The following is an 18,802-nucleotide window of genomic DNA, read 5'->3' on the forward strand; positions in this document are numbered from 1 at the left end:
TGCAACGATGAACACAGGTACTTCCGGTTGTTACGGAAGTAGGACTTCGCACTCTCCCAAGCTCCTCCCTCGGCGGCCGGGCAGAGTGACAGGATGGCCGAGCAGACAGCGCGGCTGCTGCTGCTAACCGTGGCAGTGGGGCTTGCGTGGGGCTCCCAGGGCGACCGCGAGCCGGTGTACCGCGACTGCGTGCTCCGGTGCGAGGAACGGAACTGTTCGGGGGACGCACTGAAGCACTTCCGCTCCCTCCAGCCAATCTACATGAGCCTAGCTGGTAAGCCCCACCCTCCCCGGGTAAGCCCCGCCCATTGGGTTTCGCCCCGCCTTTTGTGCCCTTCTGCTTTGGAATCTCAGAACCTCAGTTTCCCTATGGGTTCTTTCACGAGTGTTTATGTATGGAACCTCTTGAGTGTGTGTGTGTGGCGGGGGGAAGGTCTTATCAGCCTGTCCTAGCTTTCCAGAGGCTTCATTATATTTTATTCAAACCACCACTTGTTAAACACGGTGTACAAGACCTGAAACAACACAGGAGGCAGGCCTGCCCTTCCGGGTTTATATTCCTCCCCAAGCTGGTGAATAGTATCGTTCACAAAGACAAAATGATTTGAGCCCTAATAGACCCATGCATTAAGCACTATATGCATTTGGAACAGGAAAGAATGGCGTCTGCTTCAAGGGGTGGAGGCAGGGGTCACCATGGAACAATTTAAAGAGGAGGGAATTAATATGAACCGACATATTGAGCCCCCACACTGGACAGGCCTCACGGCAGGTCAGTTGACTTTGACCACAACCCTTTCGGCTAGTGTCCCTAATCTATTTTACAGATGGGAACACTCGAGAGAGATTAAATACCTTGCCCAAGGTCACACAGTCTATAAAGTGGTAAAGCAGAATTTCCAGTTCTGACTGTTTGAACAACAGCTCATCCTCGTTATTACCCTTTCCCTTCCAGAATGAGGGAACAGAGAGCTTGGAGGCCCTGGGAAGATCTGGGAACACAAAGCAGCTCTGTTTACCCAGAGAGCAGGGAGCATGCTGAGTAGTGGCAATAAGGGAGTAAAGACAACTTGGAACCTGAGGAGTCGGGGTCAAGGGTCTGAGCTTTATTTTCGTAGGTTGAGGGAAGACACCTCCCTGGACTCAGAATGGAGAAGTATAAACCCCGGTCCCCATAGAGGGGCCTGTCTGATGCCAGGAGCTTTATCTTGCATAAAAGGAAAAGAAACTATTCACTTTTGCTCCCACCGCCCTTCCCCCTTGTGTATATGCCTACCCTCTCTTCTCTGTCCAAATGGGAAGGAAGATTTTGAGATTTCTTCTGGTTCTCTCCAGCCTTCAGGTCCTCTTGGCCTCCATTCATGCCTGGGCTGCACCAGGCTGCGTATGCCTCCCTAAGCTACGACATCTGCAGTCCTGTCTGTCTGTCTCTTGCAGGCTGGACTTGTCGGGACGACTGCAAGTATGAGTGCATGTGGGTCACTGTCGGCCTCTACCTTCAGGCGGGTCACAGAGTGCCCCAGTTCCATGGCAAGGTGAGTCAGAGAGTCAGGGAAGGTGTGTGCTGGTGGCCGCCAGCCCCCAATGGGCCCAGCAGTCTGAGGTGGGGAGTCACAGGGAGGGAGGGATGGGACAGGTACTTGTGCTCAGAATTGCTTTTCCAATGGTGCCAGTGTGTCCTGCTTCTGAATTTGGAGTAACAATACCTGTGTCTCAAGCCAAGTGTGATGGTGCACACCTTTGATACCAGCACTTGGGAGGCAGAGGCAGGTGGATCTCTAGAATTTGAGGCCCGCCTAGTCTATGTAGCCAAGGCTTCATAGAGGGTCATAGTGAGACCCTCTCTCCAACAAACAAACGCGCAAACAAAAAGGTCTGTGTCCCCTCACAGTAGTGCTGAGCTTCTCAGGGCTGCCTGAGATATCCACTGACCCTGAATAAGGTGTTTTTCCCGTAGCTTCTCCAATAGGAGTCTAGATCATCAGAAATACCCCTTAGATTGGCCAGCTTCTTTGTGCCGTTTGACCCAATGTTATGTTGGCCTGTTGGCAGGAATTACTCTTCCCAGTTTAGCACAAAGTAATCCCACACTCTGAGGACTACAAGCAGTAGTTGAGGAGAGATGGGACCCAGATCTGGATGGCAAGTCTGTATGGTTTCACCTGGCCTGTCTGCTGTCCCCGAGAGTCAGGTTCCCATTTCAATGCCTGCTGACCAGGGAAAGACTCATCGTAACCAGGGACTTCTGGAGCGATTCTCATTGACTTGAGAGGATGTAGGGCTTTGGCCAAAATCCCGAGCTGAGGAACCAGCTGGAGACTTGTTGGTGCAGCTGTCAAGGAAAGGTTGATCAGGCAGGTAGGGGCTGCCTCCCCTCAGGCCTCCTCCTATGCTCCTTTTTCAGTGGCCCTTCTCCCGGTTCCTGTTCATCCAAGAACCAGCTTCTGCTGTGGCCTCACTCCTCAATGGCCTAGCCAGCCTGGTGATGCTCTGCCGCTACCGCGCCTCTGTGCCAGCCTCCTCCCCCATGTACCATACCTGCATGGCCTTCGCTTGGGTAGGTAGCCTGGCAGAACACTCTGCACACCCTGTTCCGAACAGAGGAGCGCTTCCACCCCCAACAATGGGCTTCTAGCGGCAAGCTGTTCTCTTTCCCAGGGCTAACGTGTGTGGTAGTCGGGCACAGTGGAAATGGAAGGTGTGACACCTTCCTTCTTACCAGGCCAGTCTTCTTGGGAAAGAGGGAGGACACACACTCTTGTCCTAAGTGAGAAAACTACAAAAAGACTCCGTCGGGCAGTTTACGAACATGGATGGGAAGTGGGTTGTAGGGAACATGTGCTGGAACTGCTGGTCTTTCCAAGACCTCTCTTGAGCATTGATGTGTCTTTTGTTCTGGCCCAGAGGTCTTATTAGAGCTCAGCCTAGTACTGGTCTGTCCCTGGAGAACTCAGGTGGGTCCATCTGAGTAGGAAAAAGTTCTCAGCCTCACCAGTATGACTGGTCTGAGGAACTAGAATCCGGGGCCTGGGATCATTGGAGAATTGCGGACCTGAGTACAGAGGGGTACCGGGTGCAGTAAGAAGGGGCAATGGATGTCTGTGGGGCAGAGCTTCTCTGACAGATCTTAAGGGGAAAAAACATCCACTCAACTAGCCTTCCTGCTGTAAGAGCCTCCATTTGTGTTCATTGGACACCCGCTGCATGCCAAGTACTTTACCACGTACTGGAGGCCCCAAAACATGTGAAAACACACAGGTCTTGCCCTTCTGTACTGGTCTCACAGTCACACAAAGGATGTCAATGTACAGCCTTGAAGAAACACAGAAAAGGGAAGGAGCTGTGGGGCATGTGATGGGACTGCGCCCCTACAGGGCAACAAGGAAAGACTTCCTGGGATATGAGACAGACAGGAGGATTGGAGGTGTCTGGGGAAACATGAGGAGAGCAGGGGACTCTTCTAGACAGACAGTGTAAAGACAGCAAAGGGCATCTGTAGGCCAGAAGAGCCAGGAGTCACAAGGCAGGACAAGGAGAGAGGGCAGCTCTGGGATCTAGTGGCTGGAGGACTCTGACCATAGCTGATAGCACAGGTGTGCTGAGATGCATAGGCCGAGCCTGCCATGGCAGGGAGACGGACATGGAGGGGGAGGCAGACCTAGTATCTGCCCTTCAGTGGTAACATTAATTGTTAAGGGCTATGGAAGAGCAGCGAGGCGGAGGAGGGGGGAAGAAAGTTAAGAGTTTGGGGCAGTTGGGCAGAGTGATGAAGCCTGTAATCCCAGTACTCAGGAGGCTGAAGCAGGACTTTGAGTTTGATGTCACCATACACTGCATATTTGAGATCCTATCTTTATAATTTTTTTTTTGCAGGATATGGTGACCCTTAGTCCTAGCCTTTAGTCCCAGCACTCAGGAGGCAGAGGCAGGCAGATCTCTTGAGTTTGAGTCCTACCTGGTCTACAGAATGAGTTCCAGGACAGCCAAGGCTACACAGAGAAACCCTGTCTTGAAAAACAAAAAGAAAGCAAAGCAATTTTTAAAAAATTGAAAACAGTAGTTGTAGCTGTACACACCATGATTCCAAGGCTGTCCTGAACTCCAGTGAGCTCTAGAACAGCAAGCACTATGGAGGAAGACCACGTGCGTGTGGTCCTGGTCTTGTCCCCAGCATTTGACCAACGTTTCCTCGTGGGGTCCTTGTCACGTGCCTGTGTTCTCTGAGTAAGATCGGGCACACAGGGCATTGGCCTCAGGTAACAGCTAACAAGTCAGCAAGTAGAGAAGACAGGGCTAGCCTTTGGCACCACACCACTGGGCTCCAGGGTCCGAGTGCTCACTGGAATAAACACTGGCTGAGCAAGAGCCAGGTTCTGCATTTGTGTGACCCAGGACTCCAGAGCAAAGCCTGGGCCTAGGCCCAGTCAGCCTGGAAAGCAGGACTAGATGTACCCAAGAGAGCTCAGCAGGACCTAAGAGCTGGAAAGCAGGGCGCAGGTCCTCTGGTAGGGGACAGATGCCATGGTTGTTGGAACCCCTTCTTGCCTTTATGAGATCTTTCAGGGACACAGGGTCCACTCTGGTTGGATGATCTAGTTTTTCCTTTGCTGAGACAGGGTCTCACTGTGTAGCCCAGGCTGGCCCTCAGCATTCACTCTTCCGGCCTCGATCATCTGGGTGTTACTGTGGTAGGCAGGCACCACCACACTTTGTCTAGTTTGGATTTCACACTTGCCACTGAGTCTTGTGTTTCTGCCCAGAGGGTGGGGCAGCAGACTTTGTCCTGGGCCGGGTCTTCTGGAACAAGTGTGGCCCTCATTTGTGCTGGGGTGTGGATGGGAGGGCCCTTTGCCAGCTCCAGGTTCTGACATGGGCCAGGGGTGTCTTTTCTCTGATAACTCTGTCCTTCAGTGGAACCTGTGACACTTCAGCCCAAGAAGGCGGCCCCTGCCTTGCTATTTAGACCCAGGTGCGGCCTGGGCAGGTACTGGGGAACCTGCCAGCGTTCTGTATGCTCTAGCCCTTTGACTCCATGGAGTGGGGGGCCTGGCCCTCTGCCAAAGCTAGGAGGCCAAACCAATTCCCCACCTTTATCTAGCAGGGAAAGGTCCTCAGGTGTAGCTGTGAGATGAAATGGCGGGAACTGGTTGTAGCGTCTCTGTGGAGGAAGCGGCAAGAGAAGAGACAGGCTGAAACTGTAGCGGAACGATGGCTAGAGTTCAGGAAGGACCTTCCACCTGTCAGACAAAAGCCAGTGAAACAGACAATGTTGAGAAATGAAAAAAACCTTTTAAAGGTATTTGTTTGTTTATTTATTTGTGTGCCTGGGCATGCAGATACACATGCTGTGGCTTGATGTGGAGGTCAGACAACATCTCAGGGGAACTGATGCTCTGCTACTGTGTAGGTCCTGGGATTTGAACTTGGGTCATCAGGCTTGGCACAGGTGCCTTCATCCAAACCATCTCACCAGCCCAGGAATCCTTCTTTGATGATGGAAAAAAGCCCCACCTCCCCTTAGAGTGAACCCGAGGCAGTCCTGCCCTGCTGGACTGTGGCCCCAGGGAGGGGGCAGGAGACATCATATTTAACATTCTGCCTCCCCCACTTCTGAGACACCAAGCTATTTAAAGATCCACTTGTCCCCACCATGATGGTGTCAATGACAGCCCCAAGCACTGGGGCTTAACACTGGGGTCAAATTCCTGACAGATCTGGCTCTCTTGGCATCCAAGCAGTTTCATGGCTGATATTTTTGTCTGTTTTAGTATTTGCCAGCCGACTGAAACAGCCTCCGGCCTTCCTCCACCCTTCCTGTCCCGCCATCCCTACTGCTACTGCCCCCCAGCCCTGCGTCCCCCCCCAGTCTCAGTGTTTACACAAAACTCTCACCTATCCCGCTGGCCCCTCCCACCACGCTGAGTGCAACCAAGGGGTGCGGAACAGTTGTGCACGGGGCCTTCCCCTCCCTGCCTGCCCATCTGTCTTCTGCTCCTGCCTGACTCCAAGCTCTGAAGAGAAACAGCACCTGCTGGGACCGTATTGATGGGACAGGGGGACCATACTCATGGGTCGGTGCCTTGGGAACACGAAGAAGGACTTTTCCCATAGCTGAAGCCAGGGCCCCTGGAGCCCCGTGGTTTGATCTTGAACTTGGTGGCCCTTGAGGAAAGAGAAGTTAGAGGTCAACTAAGGAAAGTGGTGGGGTCAGCCTGGTGGACGTGATGACCGAAACCAAGGTTCATGGGACACCTGTGTACCAAGTAGCAGCAGGAAAATCCATGTGTAGCGGGAAACTGAGACAGAGAGGGTAAATAACTTGCCTGAGACCACACAGGAAATGCTGCCTGTTGTAAAGGCCCTAGATTTGGCTCCAGGGCGTACATTCTTAATGACACTGCCTTTGAGTTTGAGAAAAGGATCTGAAAGACCCCACCCTTCGTGGGACACTCCTTAAGAGATGGGCATCTCGGGGTGCAGAGTCCAGACTTCAGACAGGACTCAGTAAGTAGATGGCCTCTGGGAGGCAGCGGATGAAGAGCCCAGCAGCCCCCACCTGTGCGTGGGGCTTAAGGGCTGGCCCAGCACACCTCTACCCTCTGCTTCCAGAGTTCCAACTGCCACTTAGCTCAGCCCTCTTGTCACCTCCCCCTTCCTGCTGTGGGTGACAGGGAGGCCTGGCTGGCTGCCAGTGCCTGCTGCCTTCCCCTCCTCCCTCCCACACTGGTTCCAGGGCTACCGTCCTCCGTCCTCCCTAAGATGTCCCTGCACCTGGCCTGCCCGGTCCTGTCTCCGGCCCCGGTCACTCCTCACCCCACACTGACCCAGCTCACCATAGGCCCTGTGAGGGAGGTGATGAGGGCCACTCATGCCTGCCCCATCTGAGGAGAGAGGGACTTGTTCTGAACTTGGGGTTCACAACCTGTGTCCCAAGCCAGGGTTGGCCACTCATCCTCAATAAGCCAATTTGAAAAGCCAGATTGAGAGCAGAAAGCAGAAAAAGGAGATGTATTCAGTGAGGCCACATTGGGAAGTCAGCTTATTGAGGATGAGTGGCTGAGCCTGGCTTGGGACATAGGCTGTGACCTCCCCTCTCAGGTTCCATAGCAGGCTGAGGCACAGCCAGGTACCCACAGTAAAGCTGCCTCCCAAGTCTGAGGAAAGGGCCAGAAGAGGAGGCCTACCTACCATGAGACACACCTCAGAGTCCTGTCAAGGCTGCAGAGGCCATTCCTTAGGTGGTCCTTTGTAAGTAGAAGGCATTGTATGGGACTGGCTGGCAGAGAAAGCCGGGCTCCATGGGGGTGGCGGGGGAGGGGGGTACAGAGGACTCCCAGGCCAGATCCCAGCATCAGAGTACCCGCCTGGCTCTAAGCCCTGCCTTGCCTCCGCCCTGCCCTCTGTCGCCATCAGCTCCTAGCATGTGCAGGAACTCAGCTACATCTGGCCCTCCTGCTGTGGGACCCTACAGACTGGCTTCTTGACCTGCTCTGTATCTCCTGACTGGCCATTTGTTGTGGTACCTAAGTGGGCAGCTCCTCCAGGCATGTGTCCCGAAAGAAAGCATCTCTGTGGACCTTCCTGGTATGGCAGGCCAGGCCCTGCTCTTCCTTTTGTGACTAGCTGCCACTGATTTCTCAGCCTCTGTCTCCATTGTAGCCTGCCCTTCCCTCAGTAACTTGGGCCTCTGCTGTGGACGCAGGCCTTGAAGATGGTGTATTTGCAAGTCTGTCTCTGCTCCTTTCCGGGAAGAGGGCCCCCAGCATTCCCCTGGGCCATTCCGCGCTGCTGCCTCTTCAATCCTGCCCCTTCTCCTCCCTAGACTCCAGAGCAGCTACTGGCCCAGCAGGTTAGGCTGGCCCAGCCAGGAGGAAGCTGGGTTAGGTTGGCCACAGTCTTCCTCCGAGGCTAGGTTCCAGTGGGATCTGCTACATCTCCCTCCCTGGATTGCTGCTCCTCTGGACACACCCCAAGCTAGCTCAAGCCCCCCCCCCCACCTCATTCCCGCCCCCAGAAGCTGAGGTCACAGGCTCCGGTGGGCTGGGCCGGGTGGGCGGGGTTGTCATCACCTGGCAGTGGGGGAGAAGGCAGGCCCCTGGGGGCTGTTGTCTTAGAGATTGGGTAATTTGGGAGCTTGTTCTGCCAGGACTGGTCCCCTGGCCAGGCCAGAACCTGTGGAAGCTGCAGCTCTCTTGGCCTGGGGGATTTGGGTGTCGGTTTACAGTGGTGGGAAATCCTCCTGTGGGGACTGGCTAGGTGAGAGTGAAGCCTGGATTTGTTCAGAGGGCTCTTGGGGCACAGGAAACACATTTCCCCCCAACAGAGCCCTACAGGTCTCCTCCACCTTGGGTAGCACGCTGACCGACCTCTCCTTCCTCAGGTGTCCCTCAATGCTTGGTTCTGGTCCACAGTCTTCCATACCAGGGACACTGACCTCACAGAGGTGAGCGCCTCCCAGCCCCCTGCACGAGACAGTCCCTGAGGAGCCCAGGAGAGGGCAGAGCAGGCTCCATAGAGTGAAGGCAGCTCCATCTGCAGAGCCCACGTCACTGCTTGGCACCCCAAGCCTGGCAGCACACGGAGCCTTACCTGGATCTGGCCAGGAGACTTTTGTCATTGGCTTTCTGATCTATAAGGCCACTGAGCCTGGGAGAGATGAAGTCATTTTCCCAGGGTCACCCAGCTAATGTAGTCAGGATTGGGGCCCAAGTCCATCACACCCCAAGTGACACTTTGAATTCCATGGTGTGCCCTCAGAGTGAGGCCCTTCTCGATGGCATGACCGTCTCTCTGCTGAGCCACTCTGAAACGTTTTATAATGTGGACACAGTGAGCCAGCCAGAGGATGGGGCTCCTGCAGACTGCAAGCCTAGACTCTGTCGTTCCCCCCCCCCCCCCCCCCGCCTCATCCCTGAGCCTCCTCTGTGGGCCCTGCCCTGTGCCATGCTCTGCTCTCCTCACCTGGCCCTCCTGGGCTCTCCCCACCCCCAGAAGATGGACTACTTCTGCGCCTCTGCTGTCATCCTGTACTCCGTTTATCTGTGCTGTGTCAGGTGAGTCCCTGGGGCTGCGGGCAGAGAGGGAACTACCCAGAGCTTTCTTCCTTGGCCATAACACGTTTCTACAGGGTTGTCTTGGGGGGGGGATGCTAGGGTTAGCGGGGCTTCCCCAGGAGTTGTGGCCCTTGGTCTTTGGGAAACAGTTGGTGTGGTGGGGCGGGGAGAGGATGGTGGCTTCAGCAAGCCCTCGCCCCTTTGGGTGAGGAGCTCGTTGAAGGAACACGGCTCCATCTGAGTTGCTCTGGGTGGCTGGACAGGACCGTGGGACTGAGGTACCCATCAGTGGCCAGTGCCTTTGGAGCCCTGCTGCTGCTGCTGCTGACAGTACACATCTCCTACCTGAGCCTCATCTGCTTCGACTACGGTTACAACATGATGGCCAACGTGGCTATAGGTGAGAGCTGGGGGGGATTCTTGGGGGCGGGGGGATCCTGGAGAGACTCTTGAGAGCAGGAAGGAGTTGAGATGGGGGCCTGGGGGTGGGTGGAGGCGGGGCAAGGCAGCTAGAGTCAAGGAGGACATGGAGTGAGTGAACGTCTCTGTCCCTGGCCCCAGGCCTGGTGAACCTGGCATGGTGGCTGGCCTGGTGCCTGCGGAACCACCGGCACCTGCCTCACACGCGCAGGTGTGTGGTGGTGGTGCTGCTGCTGCAGGGGCTCTCCCTGCTCGAACTGCTCGACTTCCCACCCCTCTTCTGGGTCCTGGATGCCCATGCCATCTGGCACATCAGCACCATTCCTGTCCACATCCTCTTTTTCAGGTCAGTGCCACCCCAGCCGCGGGATGTCCTCTCCTGCGCCCTTCCTCGCCTGCTGCTAGAGCAGACTGGGGTCCCCTGTGCCCACTTGGGCTTCCCACTTGCCTTCTGTCACCCCACTGTCTGGGCGGTTCTCAGGACTAGGTGACTGCCTCAGTGGGGTCCTCTCTACACCCACAGATTTCTGGAAGATGACAGCCTGTACCTCCTGAAGGAATCTGAAGCCAAGTTCAAGCTGGCCTAAAGACCCTGGGAGGGGTAGATCTGCCTCGTTCCTGAGGCTCCTCCCTGCCCCCCTTGAGATGATTGTTTTTCTCCTTCTAGCCTCTTGAACTTGAACGTGTGGGGTATGGGCTTGGAATCCTAGCCACCTGCCCCTGCCTGGCTCTCACAGGGCAAGACCCCTGTCTTGGGGTGGCCTCCTCAGGTCTGGGGCAGGGAATAGGCAGCCCTCCTGTGCCTGCGGCTGAACTGGGAGCAAGTTTTGAAGTTTTACAGAGAGGAGTGCTGCTTTGGTCTCCTTAGCCTTCTTCCCTTTTCCACGTCACTCACCCTGGTAGTACCACCCCAAGCCACTTACCCCTAAGTGCCACACCCACAGGCCTTTGGGGTACATTGGGGTCTCTTTTTGTCAGGGAGCCACTAGGTGGCACTGGAGGCCTGCTCTTCAGCTGCCCAAGTTTCTTTGTGGGTCTGAGGAACTGAGCTGCTGGGCCGGTTCCAAAGAGGGGTTTCCACCCTGCCTCCTGCACCAGCCATTCTTGCCTTCAGGGCCAGGACCCCAGGGGGCTCCGGATTAGAACCCTGGCTGCTGTTCCGGTTGGGAGTGGACACACTGACACCTAGAGGGATATGGACCAAGCCAAGAGCAGAGATGACCAGATAGTCAATGAGCTGGGTTTGACAGGACTGGGGCATCGTGGGCCTTCACTTAGAGTGTAGAGAGGGGGTGTGTTCAGGAGGCAGGTGAGTGAGGATGGTTTGGGGAAGGCATGTGTCTGAGATGAACATGCCTGGGGAGGCTGGAGTGGAATGGGGGAAACCAAGTCATCACCAGCAGTCATTTGAGCTCCAAGTCTGCTCAGGACCCCAAGTCCAACCAGCTGCTGGTATGTGTATAGGACCTGACGGGGGCTGTGAGTGTGGATGCCTGCCCAATGCCCTTTGCACTCCACTCCAAATCACAGCCCCCCACCCCCACCCACATGTCTTGAGAGCACTCTGCAGAACTAGTCCCTGGAGGGCAGAGAAGGGAAGGGGGAAAGTGCCCCCCCCTTGCCTCCGATCTCTTTACCTTGGCATGGTGTGCCTCCCACTCCAGTACCCCGCTGTAGCCCCTGGTCACAACTGGACTTCAGGGGCATCAGGCAAAGGGGGAAGAGGATGTGGAGCTTTTGTCTGATTGTGGTCTCTGCCCTCCATAAAGGAGCTTGCTCTCCCAGGGTAATTCCAGGGCAAGCAGGACCCATACAGCCTGTATCCTGAACAGTCCATCAGGAAGGCAGTCTGCAGCTGGGCCCTGCCTCTGTCCCCTGCCCTCTTTTTTGTGGGGAGAGTAGCTATGCCAGGGCTCCAGCTCAGACACTTGGGCAGCCTGTTAGGATTTTTTGATACTAAGAACAATTTTAAGGCCGGAGACAGTACAGGACATGCTTAATAAACCAATTCCTGGCCTCACTCACCCTGGTTCTGCTCCTCTGTGTGTATAAAGCGGGCTGGAGGGAAGGAGACATTGCTGGCCAGTGGCAGATCTCTACCTGGGTACATGGGAGTGAGGGTGGCATGGATCCCAGCAGAGCCCGCGCCCCGTGTGTGTGTGTGTGTGTGTGTGTGGTGGGGTGGTGGGGAGCTAGTACCACTGGCTCGTCTTCTTGTTTCACAACCTGTATTTGTGTCTGGACCCGGCATGTGGGGCCCTCACACCTGCACCCCCACCTTCTGAGCCCAGGCAAAGATGCCCTCGACGTCATCTACGCCCGTGCAGAGGTGGGCACTTCAGGCCCTCAGGCTTTGGCTCTTCTCACTCAGGCTTTCTGAGCTTTGCCTGGAGACAAGCTGGCAGGCCCTGCTACTGAACTGAGGCAAACTGACGGGCCACTAGACCCACACAAGTGCCTGGCATGCAGCAGGTGCCGTTGGACCCTCCTGAACTTGACCTTCCTGGGCTGGAGAGAATGGCTGGTACAGAAAACAGCCTTCATGGAGGCTTCTAGGGAGAAAGAAGAGCTAGGATCGGTCCCTCCTAAACCTCAGAGGCCTCTGCACATTCTTTGCTTCTAGGGGAGCCACAAACCACACCGGCACAGCAGGGACTGTTGCTTTATTAGGTGCCACTTTGGATAATAAGGAAATTGAGGGCACCTGGCATGTGGGGCCCTCACACCTGCACCCCCATCTTCTGAGCCCAGGCAAAGAAGATGCCCTTGACGTCATCCACACCCGTGCGAAGGTGGGCAGGCATGATGTAGGTACGAAGGTCTCGGACCTCATAACCGCCAAGGACCAGGGCCTCCCTCACCTCCTCCTCTGACACTGGTACCACAGAGAGCCTGGCCTCCCCAGCAAGGTACCATGACTCCTCCAGGGCCCCAATGAGAAGGAGGTGACCCCCAGGCCTCAGTAGTGTGGTGATGTGATGCAAAGCCCGCTGGAAGCTGGCGTGATCTGGGCTCACAGCCTCCAGGCAGAAGGCAGAGACCAGGGCATCGGCAGGCAGGGGTGCCAGGCCTGAAGCACCCAGGGGCTGGGGCTGGTGCACGTCGATGGGCAGGACTCGCTTTACTCTCGCTCTCAGCTGGCGCTCCTTCTCCTGCCAGGACTCGCTGTACAGAGGGCACCAGGCAGGGCTCAGGACTACCCCAGGCTCAGTCCTCTCTGCCCTCCACCACCCACCCACCCCTCCACAGACGCTTGCAGCCCGACTCTCACCCCTTGCCCTCAATGAGGCAAGCGTGCTGGCTGTACACACTCCAGTCGAAGGCTCCCGGGTCCTCCCGAAGCCAGAGTCCCAGCTCCTGCCGGTTGACCTCCAAGAAATCCGTCATGGTGATGTCCTCAAAGTGGGCACAGGCACTGAGCAGCTGGTATATGGTGGGGCCTGAACCAATGTCTATGAGGGCCTGTCCAGACACCTCACCTGGTGAAGCGGAGAACTGGAGTTCCAGGTAGTCCCTGCCTCCGCCACCCCTCCCTCCCATGCTCTCCCAGCTCTTCCTGGTAGTGTGAGTGCCTGGAGCAAGCGCCCACGGAAATCAGGTTCTACTGGGGCCATCCTGGGCTACCTACATTGGAGAGAAGCTTGGCTCCTCTAACTTGGGTTCCACCACTGAAAAACTAGCTTCAGTGACGATCAAATGGGGAGATGCTAAGACACCTAGCCTTTCCCTCTGGAGTCTCCAACCTCTGCCTCAGCCTTGATCTGTCTCTCTCTTGTACCCCACCCTGCCTGACTTTCAATCCTAAGCACCCTCCCCTCCTAAGAAAATGGGTCTAGCCGGGCGGTGGTGGCGCAGGCCTTTAATCCCAGCACTCGGGAGGCAGAGCCAGGCGGATCTCTGTGAGTTCGAGGCCAGCCTGGTCTCCAAAGCGAGTTCCAGGAAAGGCGCAAAGCTACGCAGAGAATCCCTGTCTTGAAAAACCAAAAAAAAAAAAAAAAAAAAAAAGAAAAGGGGTCTAAGTTGTCTAGTCAGGCCTCCAGTTCCGGGGCTCAAGCGGTCCTCCAGCCTCAGCTTCCCTAGTATCTGGATCTAGAGGCCGGCACCACCACTGAGCCTTGCTGACTTGCTTGCTCTTGATGGCACAAGCTATCCACCTGTATTTCTGCTTCTTGGTCCCCATCTAGTGTACGTTCTTGTTTCCCTCCCTCCCTTTTATTTTTTCCCCATGACTTCTGCTCTCTCATGCCTCAGTTTCCCATGCTCACCCGTGGCAAAGGTTTGCGCCATGCAGCGCAGCTTCCAAGGCCCGACGCCATCAGGGCTGCTCAGGTCCCCACGAGGAGGAGCATAGTTGTTGCGGAGGTAGGCGCGGGGCTCGAAGCGCTGGTAAGCCGAGGCGACAGCTGCCCGGCCAGGGTCCGAGTCAGAGGCCATCCCTGCAGCGTGGTTCAGATCTGTGCCACTGCTCATGCTTCTGTTGGGGCCTCCTATCCCCCAGCTAGCCTCACCATCCCTTTATCTACCACTGTCCCCCCCCCACACGCCACCCTGACTCCCCCCATCGCGAGGGCGGAGGCGGTAGCTGAGAGATGAGGCGCCTGGGGCCACTACATCTCTGTCACCCCATCCATCTCTGTTAGTGTCCGGAGCAACAGACTCATAGGGGCGGGGGGAGTGTCTGGGGGGCACCCTCTAGAACATAGCTTCTGCTCCACCCTCGCTCTGCACTTGAGCTGACAACCCTCCACCCATACACACCTTCCCCTGCTCACCCCTTCCAGTGCTACCCTGCACCCCCAAACTCAGTTCCAGATCCCCTGCCAGGCGCCCTAGCTCCTCTCCAGCCTCTCACAGACACTTCTGCCCAGCATCTCATCCCTTTTCTTTCCCAAGGTTTGGATAGCCCAGGTTCCCAATCCCAGTGTCCTCCCCCAGACCCCCTCCCCTCTCTTGGGGCACCCCTTACAAACTCCCCTTCTTAATAATGCCATCCCTTCCTCCAGGCCTGGATCCCAACTCTCTCCTCCAATGCCCCTTCCCTCCTCCATAAAGGACATTCTGTTCTGGCCTCTGTCTTGGTGCCGGGGGAGTCCTGAGCAGGTAGTTTTCTGCCCTGAGCATCCGATGGTAGCAGAGATAGAAGAGGTGAGCAAGACTAATGCTTTTAGCAAGCAGAACATCCGGGCATCCCCTGCGGGCCTCCGGGGCTGTGCGTGTTGCTTATCTGGGGGCCAATAAGCACAGCCAGTTCAGGACGTTCCTACCACATCAGGACACCAGGCTCAGGTAAGAACGGAAGGAAAAATACTGAGCGCAAGCTTGGTACTGCCATGGCCACTAGAGGAGTTCATGGCACACTTTTGGCATTCCAAGGGTGCAGGTCCCCAATGGTTCTCCCCCAGTCATCACTCCTGGCCCTACTGGGGAGTTGGCAGGGCCTGGCCTCAGGTCTTGCTTGGTGCTCCGGGTAGCTGGCACACAAGCTTCTCCTCTTCCCTCCCATCTGCTCAAAATGGCAAACCACCCTGCCAACAGCATCTCCAGTCTCCCGAAAGCAGAATCCTCTGAATGAAGCCTGTGCCCTCTGGGGTGGGTAGGGTACCAGTCTCTGCTAAGATAGTCCTGGCCTCTTTCGATCCAGTCCTCCTCTGTGCCCCTTCCTTATTCCAAGGGGACAGTCTCCTTGTTAGGCCAGACACCCAGGTTGGGACATGAATCATCATAACAGCTGCTGGGGTCACATACAGGAACCTAACCCTGCCTTCCCACCCAGGCCAGGGAGGGTGGAACACCTGATGCCAGCCAAGGATTGATTCTGTCTGGATCTACAACTGACAGGCCTTTGGGTCATTGACCCCATCCACACCCCAAGGCACAGCCAAGGACAACCCTCGTGCCAGCCCCTTCCATATCCTCCACAGATAGCATTTAAACAACCCCCGATGCCAGCTGGCCTGCTAAGTGCTCTCCAGTGCCAGGGAGTGGACATGGAAGCCAGGACTGGGCAGTGACACAGGAAGGGGGACCAGACAGTTACCCTGTTTACAGCTCTTCCCCTGTACCCCACCCCTAAGCATGGAGTATACCCTCTGGCTGTGCCATATTTAGCTCAAATGCACGGCTGTTCCCAGAAGTGCATGGGAGACATTAGTGCTCATCCCCAACTACAAAGAAAGAGAGAAGCCTGGAACACGGTTGAGCATTTATTGCAGTGCTAATGGAGGGTGCTGGGGGCCTGCCCTGCTTCTGCCCTCTCCACATCCCCCTCCCTCTAGTCTTCAAGCTTCCTTCCCAGAGCATTCCAGATCCCTTCCATGTCCTACTCCGTCTCTGTAACCGAAAAGATCACCGTTTCCAGGGGCCTCATGGCCTCACCAGTATCTCTTGTCCCTTCTTCTGGGGCTGAGGGTGCTCAGCTCTCCACCTCAGCCCACCATCCTTGATGCCCTCCCTTCAGGAACTCAGGACAACTAAGCATCCTGGCCTCTGGCTCCCTCCTCCCATAGCCCCCACCTCTGGGCAAACTACAAAGCAGCCACGGCCAGCAGCTCTCCTCCATGGTCCTAGCCAGGAAGGGCCCAGCCCAAGGCAGACACAGTGGAGCCTGAGTCACAGTCCATCTCAGCCTCTCTGAGCTTCCTGAGACATGGATCTAGACAGGGTTCGCCGCAGGGTCCCGGGTTTGCTGACAGGCACCACAGGGGGAAGCTGCTTGGTGATCTCAGCCACGTCCTGGCGCTCCGCGCACTGGCCGCCCAGAGCGGTCTCCAATGCCAGCAGCTCCCGCAGCTGGATGGGGGTCTCCTCGCGTTCCTCCTTGGCAGCTCCCACCTTGGTGGGGGTGAAGATGGGCAGCGGCAGCACCCGCTGGTACGGCAGCTGGTATTCCTGCAGCCCGCGGCCGAGGATACCCAGGCGCATCACCAGCCAGGGCGAGCGCTGCACCACTGCCTGGCACTGTCCCTGCCTGTGGTAGGTCTCATGCCTCTGTGTATCCTCCTCATGCAGGGAGCATCTGAAAGTAGAGAAAAGGGTGATGAACTCCTGAGAGATGCCGTTCTCCGGTCTCAGGCTAAGTGGGGTCTCCCTGGACGGCCAGGTCCCTGGGGTAGGCGTTTGCACTTTGGTGTGGAGAGGGTACTCTGGGGAAGCAGAGGCAGAACTTCAGAGGATCCATCACACTCACCCCTCTTCCGGCCGGGTGGACAGGGTCAGATCTTTCCACTCAGCCCAGAAGGCTTCCCGGCGTTCCTGGTTCTCCTCGGACACTTGGCAGCTCAGCTCTGAAGTGGCCATGATCCCTTCTTGCTCCCTCTGCTGCTGTGCCTGGCTCCTCTGGAGCCCTTTAAATAGCCCCTTCCCCCCCCCTCCAGGGGCTATTTTCAGCCCCTCTGGCGTCAGATGCTATAAGCAGAGCCAAGACTCACTGGTGGTGGTGGGGCTCTAAGTCCAGGGCGGGGGTTGGGGTACCTAGATTCTGACTGCTCCCAGGTCAGAGGTCAGCTTCTAAAGCAAGGAAGATGCTCCAGTGGGGCCTGGGGTCCTCGGACTGGCACCGCCAGGTATCTGGCATTCTGTAAACGCCATCTCAGACCAGGCACATGCCCAGCCTCGTGCCACCTTGGCACCGTCCTCTGCCCTGCCTGCTCCCCCTTGCCCAGGGAGGAAAGCAGCTTGTCTGTAAACAGAACAGGAGAAGCAGGAACGGATGCCCCCCTCACTCTGCCCAGGGCTGCAGTCTCCCCTTCCTGAGCTCAAGGGCACATACCTTAGTAAGGCCCCTTGACTTAAGAAGGATCATGTAACCATGTCCTCAGGCGTCTACACAAAGCCTGGTTCCTAACCCGCAACATACCAGCAGGAGAGGGGGGTACTATCACCACCCGAGAGCCCTGGGTATGAATTTCTGTGCTTTTATTGCCCAGGGCCAATGGTTAGAGTCGTCTCCTAAGGGCCACGGGTCAGGGTGAAGGAGGCAGGCGTGGGAGGTGGCACTCACCCCGAGGCCTACGTGGAGAGAGAAACGGGGTGAGCTAGAAACTCTAGAGGGTCCATTAAGCAGCAGCCGGGAGACCCAGCGCTCGCCTCAAGCTGGCTGTCTTATGTAACCGGGGAGCACAGTCCCTGTCCTTAAGTCTCACTTTCCATGTTTTTCTGGCCACAGCGGAATGACATGGAGAATTCATGGACTTGGCAGCTCCGTGGTTTACCTGGGAGAGGACTAGCTCTCTCGCATGAAGCAGAGGAAACAGATGTCATGAGAACACTCAAGCACCCAGGGAGCAGTTCATGGTACAAGCTGGTGAACAAGGAGGTGGGCTAGAGGAGAGGGGCAGGGGAGAGGGGCAGGAAGGAGGGCATTGCTGAGGAGTAAGCAAAGGGCACCAGAAGAAGCGGCAGAGGCTGAGGACTCCTGGGGACAGCAGAGAGAGCGCCCAGCCACTATCTGATACAGAATAGCACATTACTGATTGCTGAGGCCTCTGCCCACTCAGTACACCATCCATTTCACAACCCTATGGCATTGGTCCCTTCTGTTCGACAAAGTAGGAAATGGAGGCTCAGGGAAGGTTTGCCCGGGGTCTTGGACCCAGTCAGAACCAAGAAAAATCCACCCGGCTCCAAGCTAATAGACTCCTTTAGAAGCCCGTACAAGAGGGAGGAAGCGGGAGCGGGGACAGCCAGGCCTGGAACCCAGGCTCCAAGCTGCTCCCTGGTGCGAGAGCAGTGGGGCACAGTGACAAGTCTGAGCCTTGTAGACCCAGGGTCTGTGTCTGGGGTGCCACAGGTACCTCAGTAAACCTGAAGCCAGGTGCCACCGTGGCTTGGCCTGCTGTGGCTCTGTGGGCATCTCCCCAGCCTCCAGCACTGGGCCTGTGACCATCTCGGTAGAACCTTTCAGGAAAAGAGAACCTAGAAACCGCTCCCCCTGGGTGCTGGGGAGGGACTGGGTGGTATTTTTTTTCAAGGGCTTCCAGGCTCAGTTCTGCAGTGAGGATTAGGCCAAGGCCCCACAGCAGGCAAAGCTTTTGTTTATTTGCTTTCTAAAAAGTATTTTATTTTCATGGGAACAAGGTCCATCTGTATAGTCCTGGCTATCCTGGAATTTGCCATGTAGACCAAGCTGCTCTCAAATTCAAGAGGTCTACCTGCCTTTGCCTCTCAAGTGCTGGGATTAAAGGCATGTACCACCACAACCAGCATTTTTATTTTTTTAATCTCATGTTTTTTTTTTTTTGTTTTTTTTTTTTTTGTTTTTTTTTTTTTTGTTTTTGTTTTTTTTTTCGAGACAGGGTTTCTCTGTGTAGCTTTGCGCCTTTCCTGGAACT

At 56.1% G+C, this 18,802-nt stretch overlaps 3 protein-coding genes across 3 annotated transcripts; 1 reads left to right on the top strand and 2 right to left on the bottom strand.

Moving 5' to 3' along the window:
* Positions 1-11,497, top strand: Pgap3 (post-GPI attachment to proteins phospholipase 3). The gene is made up of 8 exons (XM_052757962.1): positions 1-274; positions 1,438-1,535; positions 2,405-2,557; positions 8,381-8,443; positions 8,992-9,053; positions 9,317-9,453; positions 9,615-9,819; positions 9,997-11,497. The coding sequence occupies exons 1-8, from the start codon at positions 94-96 to the stop codon at positions 10,058-10,060; spliced, it is 963 nt and encodes a 320-aa protein (XP_052613922.1). The 5' UTR covers positions 1-93; the 3' UTR covers positions 10,061-11,497.
* A 696-nt stretch (positions 11,498-12,193) lies between these two features.
* Pnmt (phenylethanolamine N-methyltransferase) lies at positions 12,194-13,943 on the bottom strand. The gene is made up of 3 exons (XM_052759741.1): positions 13,739-13,943; positions 12,745-12,952; positions 12,194-12,638 (listed from the first exon to the last, which is right to left on the bottom strand). The coding sequence occupies exons 1-3, from the start codon at positions 13,941-13,943 to the stop codon at positions 12,194-12,196; spliced, it is 858 nt and encodes a 285-aa protein (XP_052615701.1).
* A 1,720-nt stretch (positions 13,944-15,663) lies between these two features.
* Positions 15,664-18,710, bottom strand: Tcap (titin-cap). Its single transcript, XM_052755774.1, has 2 exons — positions 16,660-18,710; positions 15,664-16,488 (listed from the first exon to the last, which is right to left on the bottom strand). The coding sequence occupies exons 1-2, from the start codon at positions 16,767-16,769 to the stop codon at positions 16,095-16,097; spliced, it is 504 nt and encodes a 167-aa protein (XP_052611734.1). The 5' UTR covers positions 16,770-18,710; the 3' UTR covers positions 15,664-16,094.
* Positions 18,711-18,802: the final 92 nt, after the last annotated feature.

Source organism: Peromyscus californicus, unplaced genomic scaffold (genome assembly GCF_007827085.1).
Source record: "Peromyscus californicus insignis strain IS unplaced genomic scaffold, ASM782708v3 Scaffold_3__1_contigs__length_106647218, whole genome shotgun sequence".
In the NCBI taxonomy this organism is placed as follows: Eukaryota; Metazoa; Chordata; class Mammalia; order Rodentia; family Cricetidae; genus Peromyscus; species Peromyscus californicus.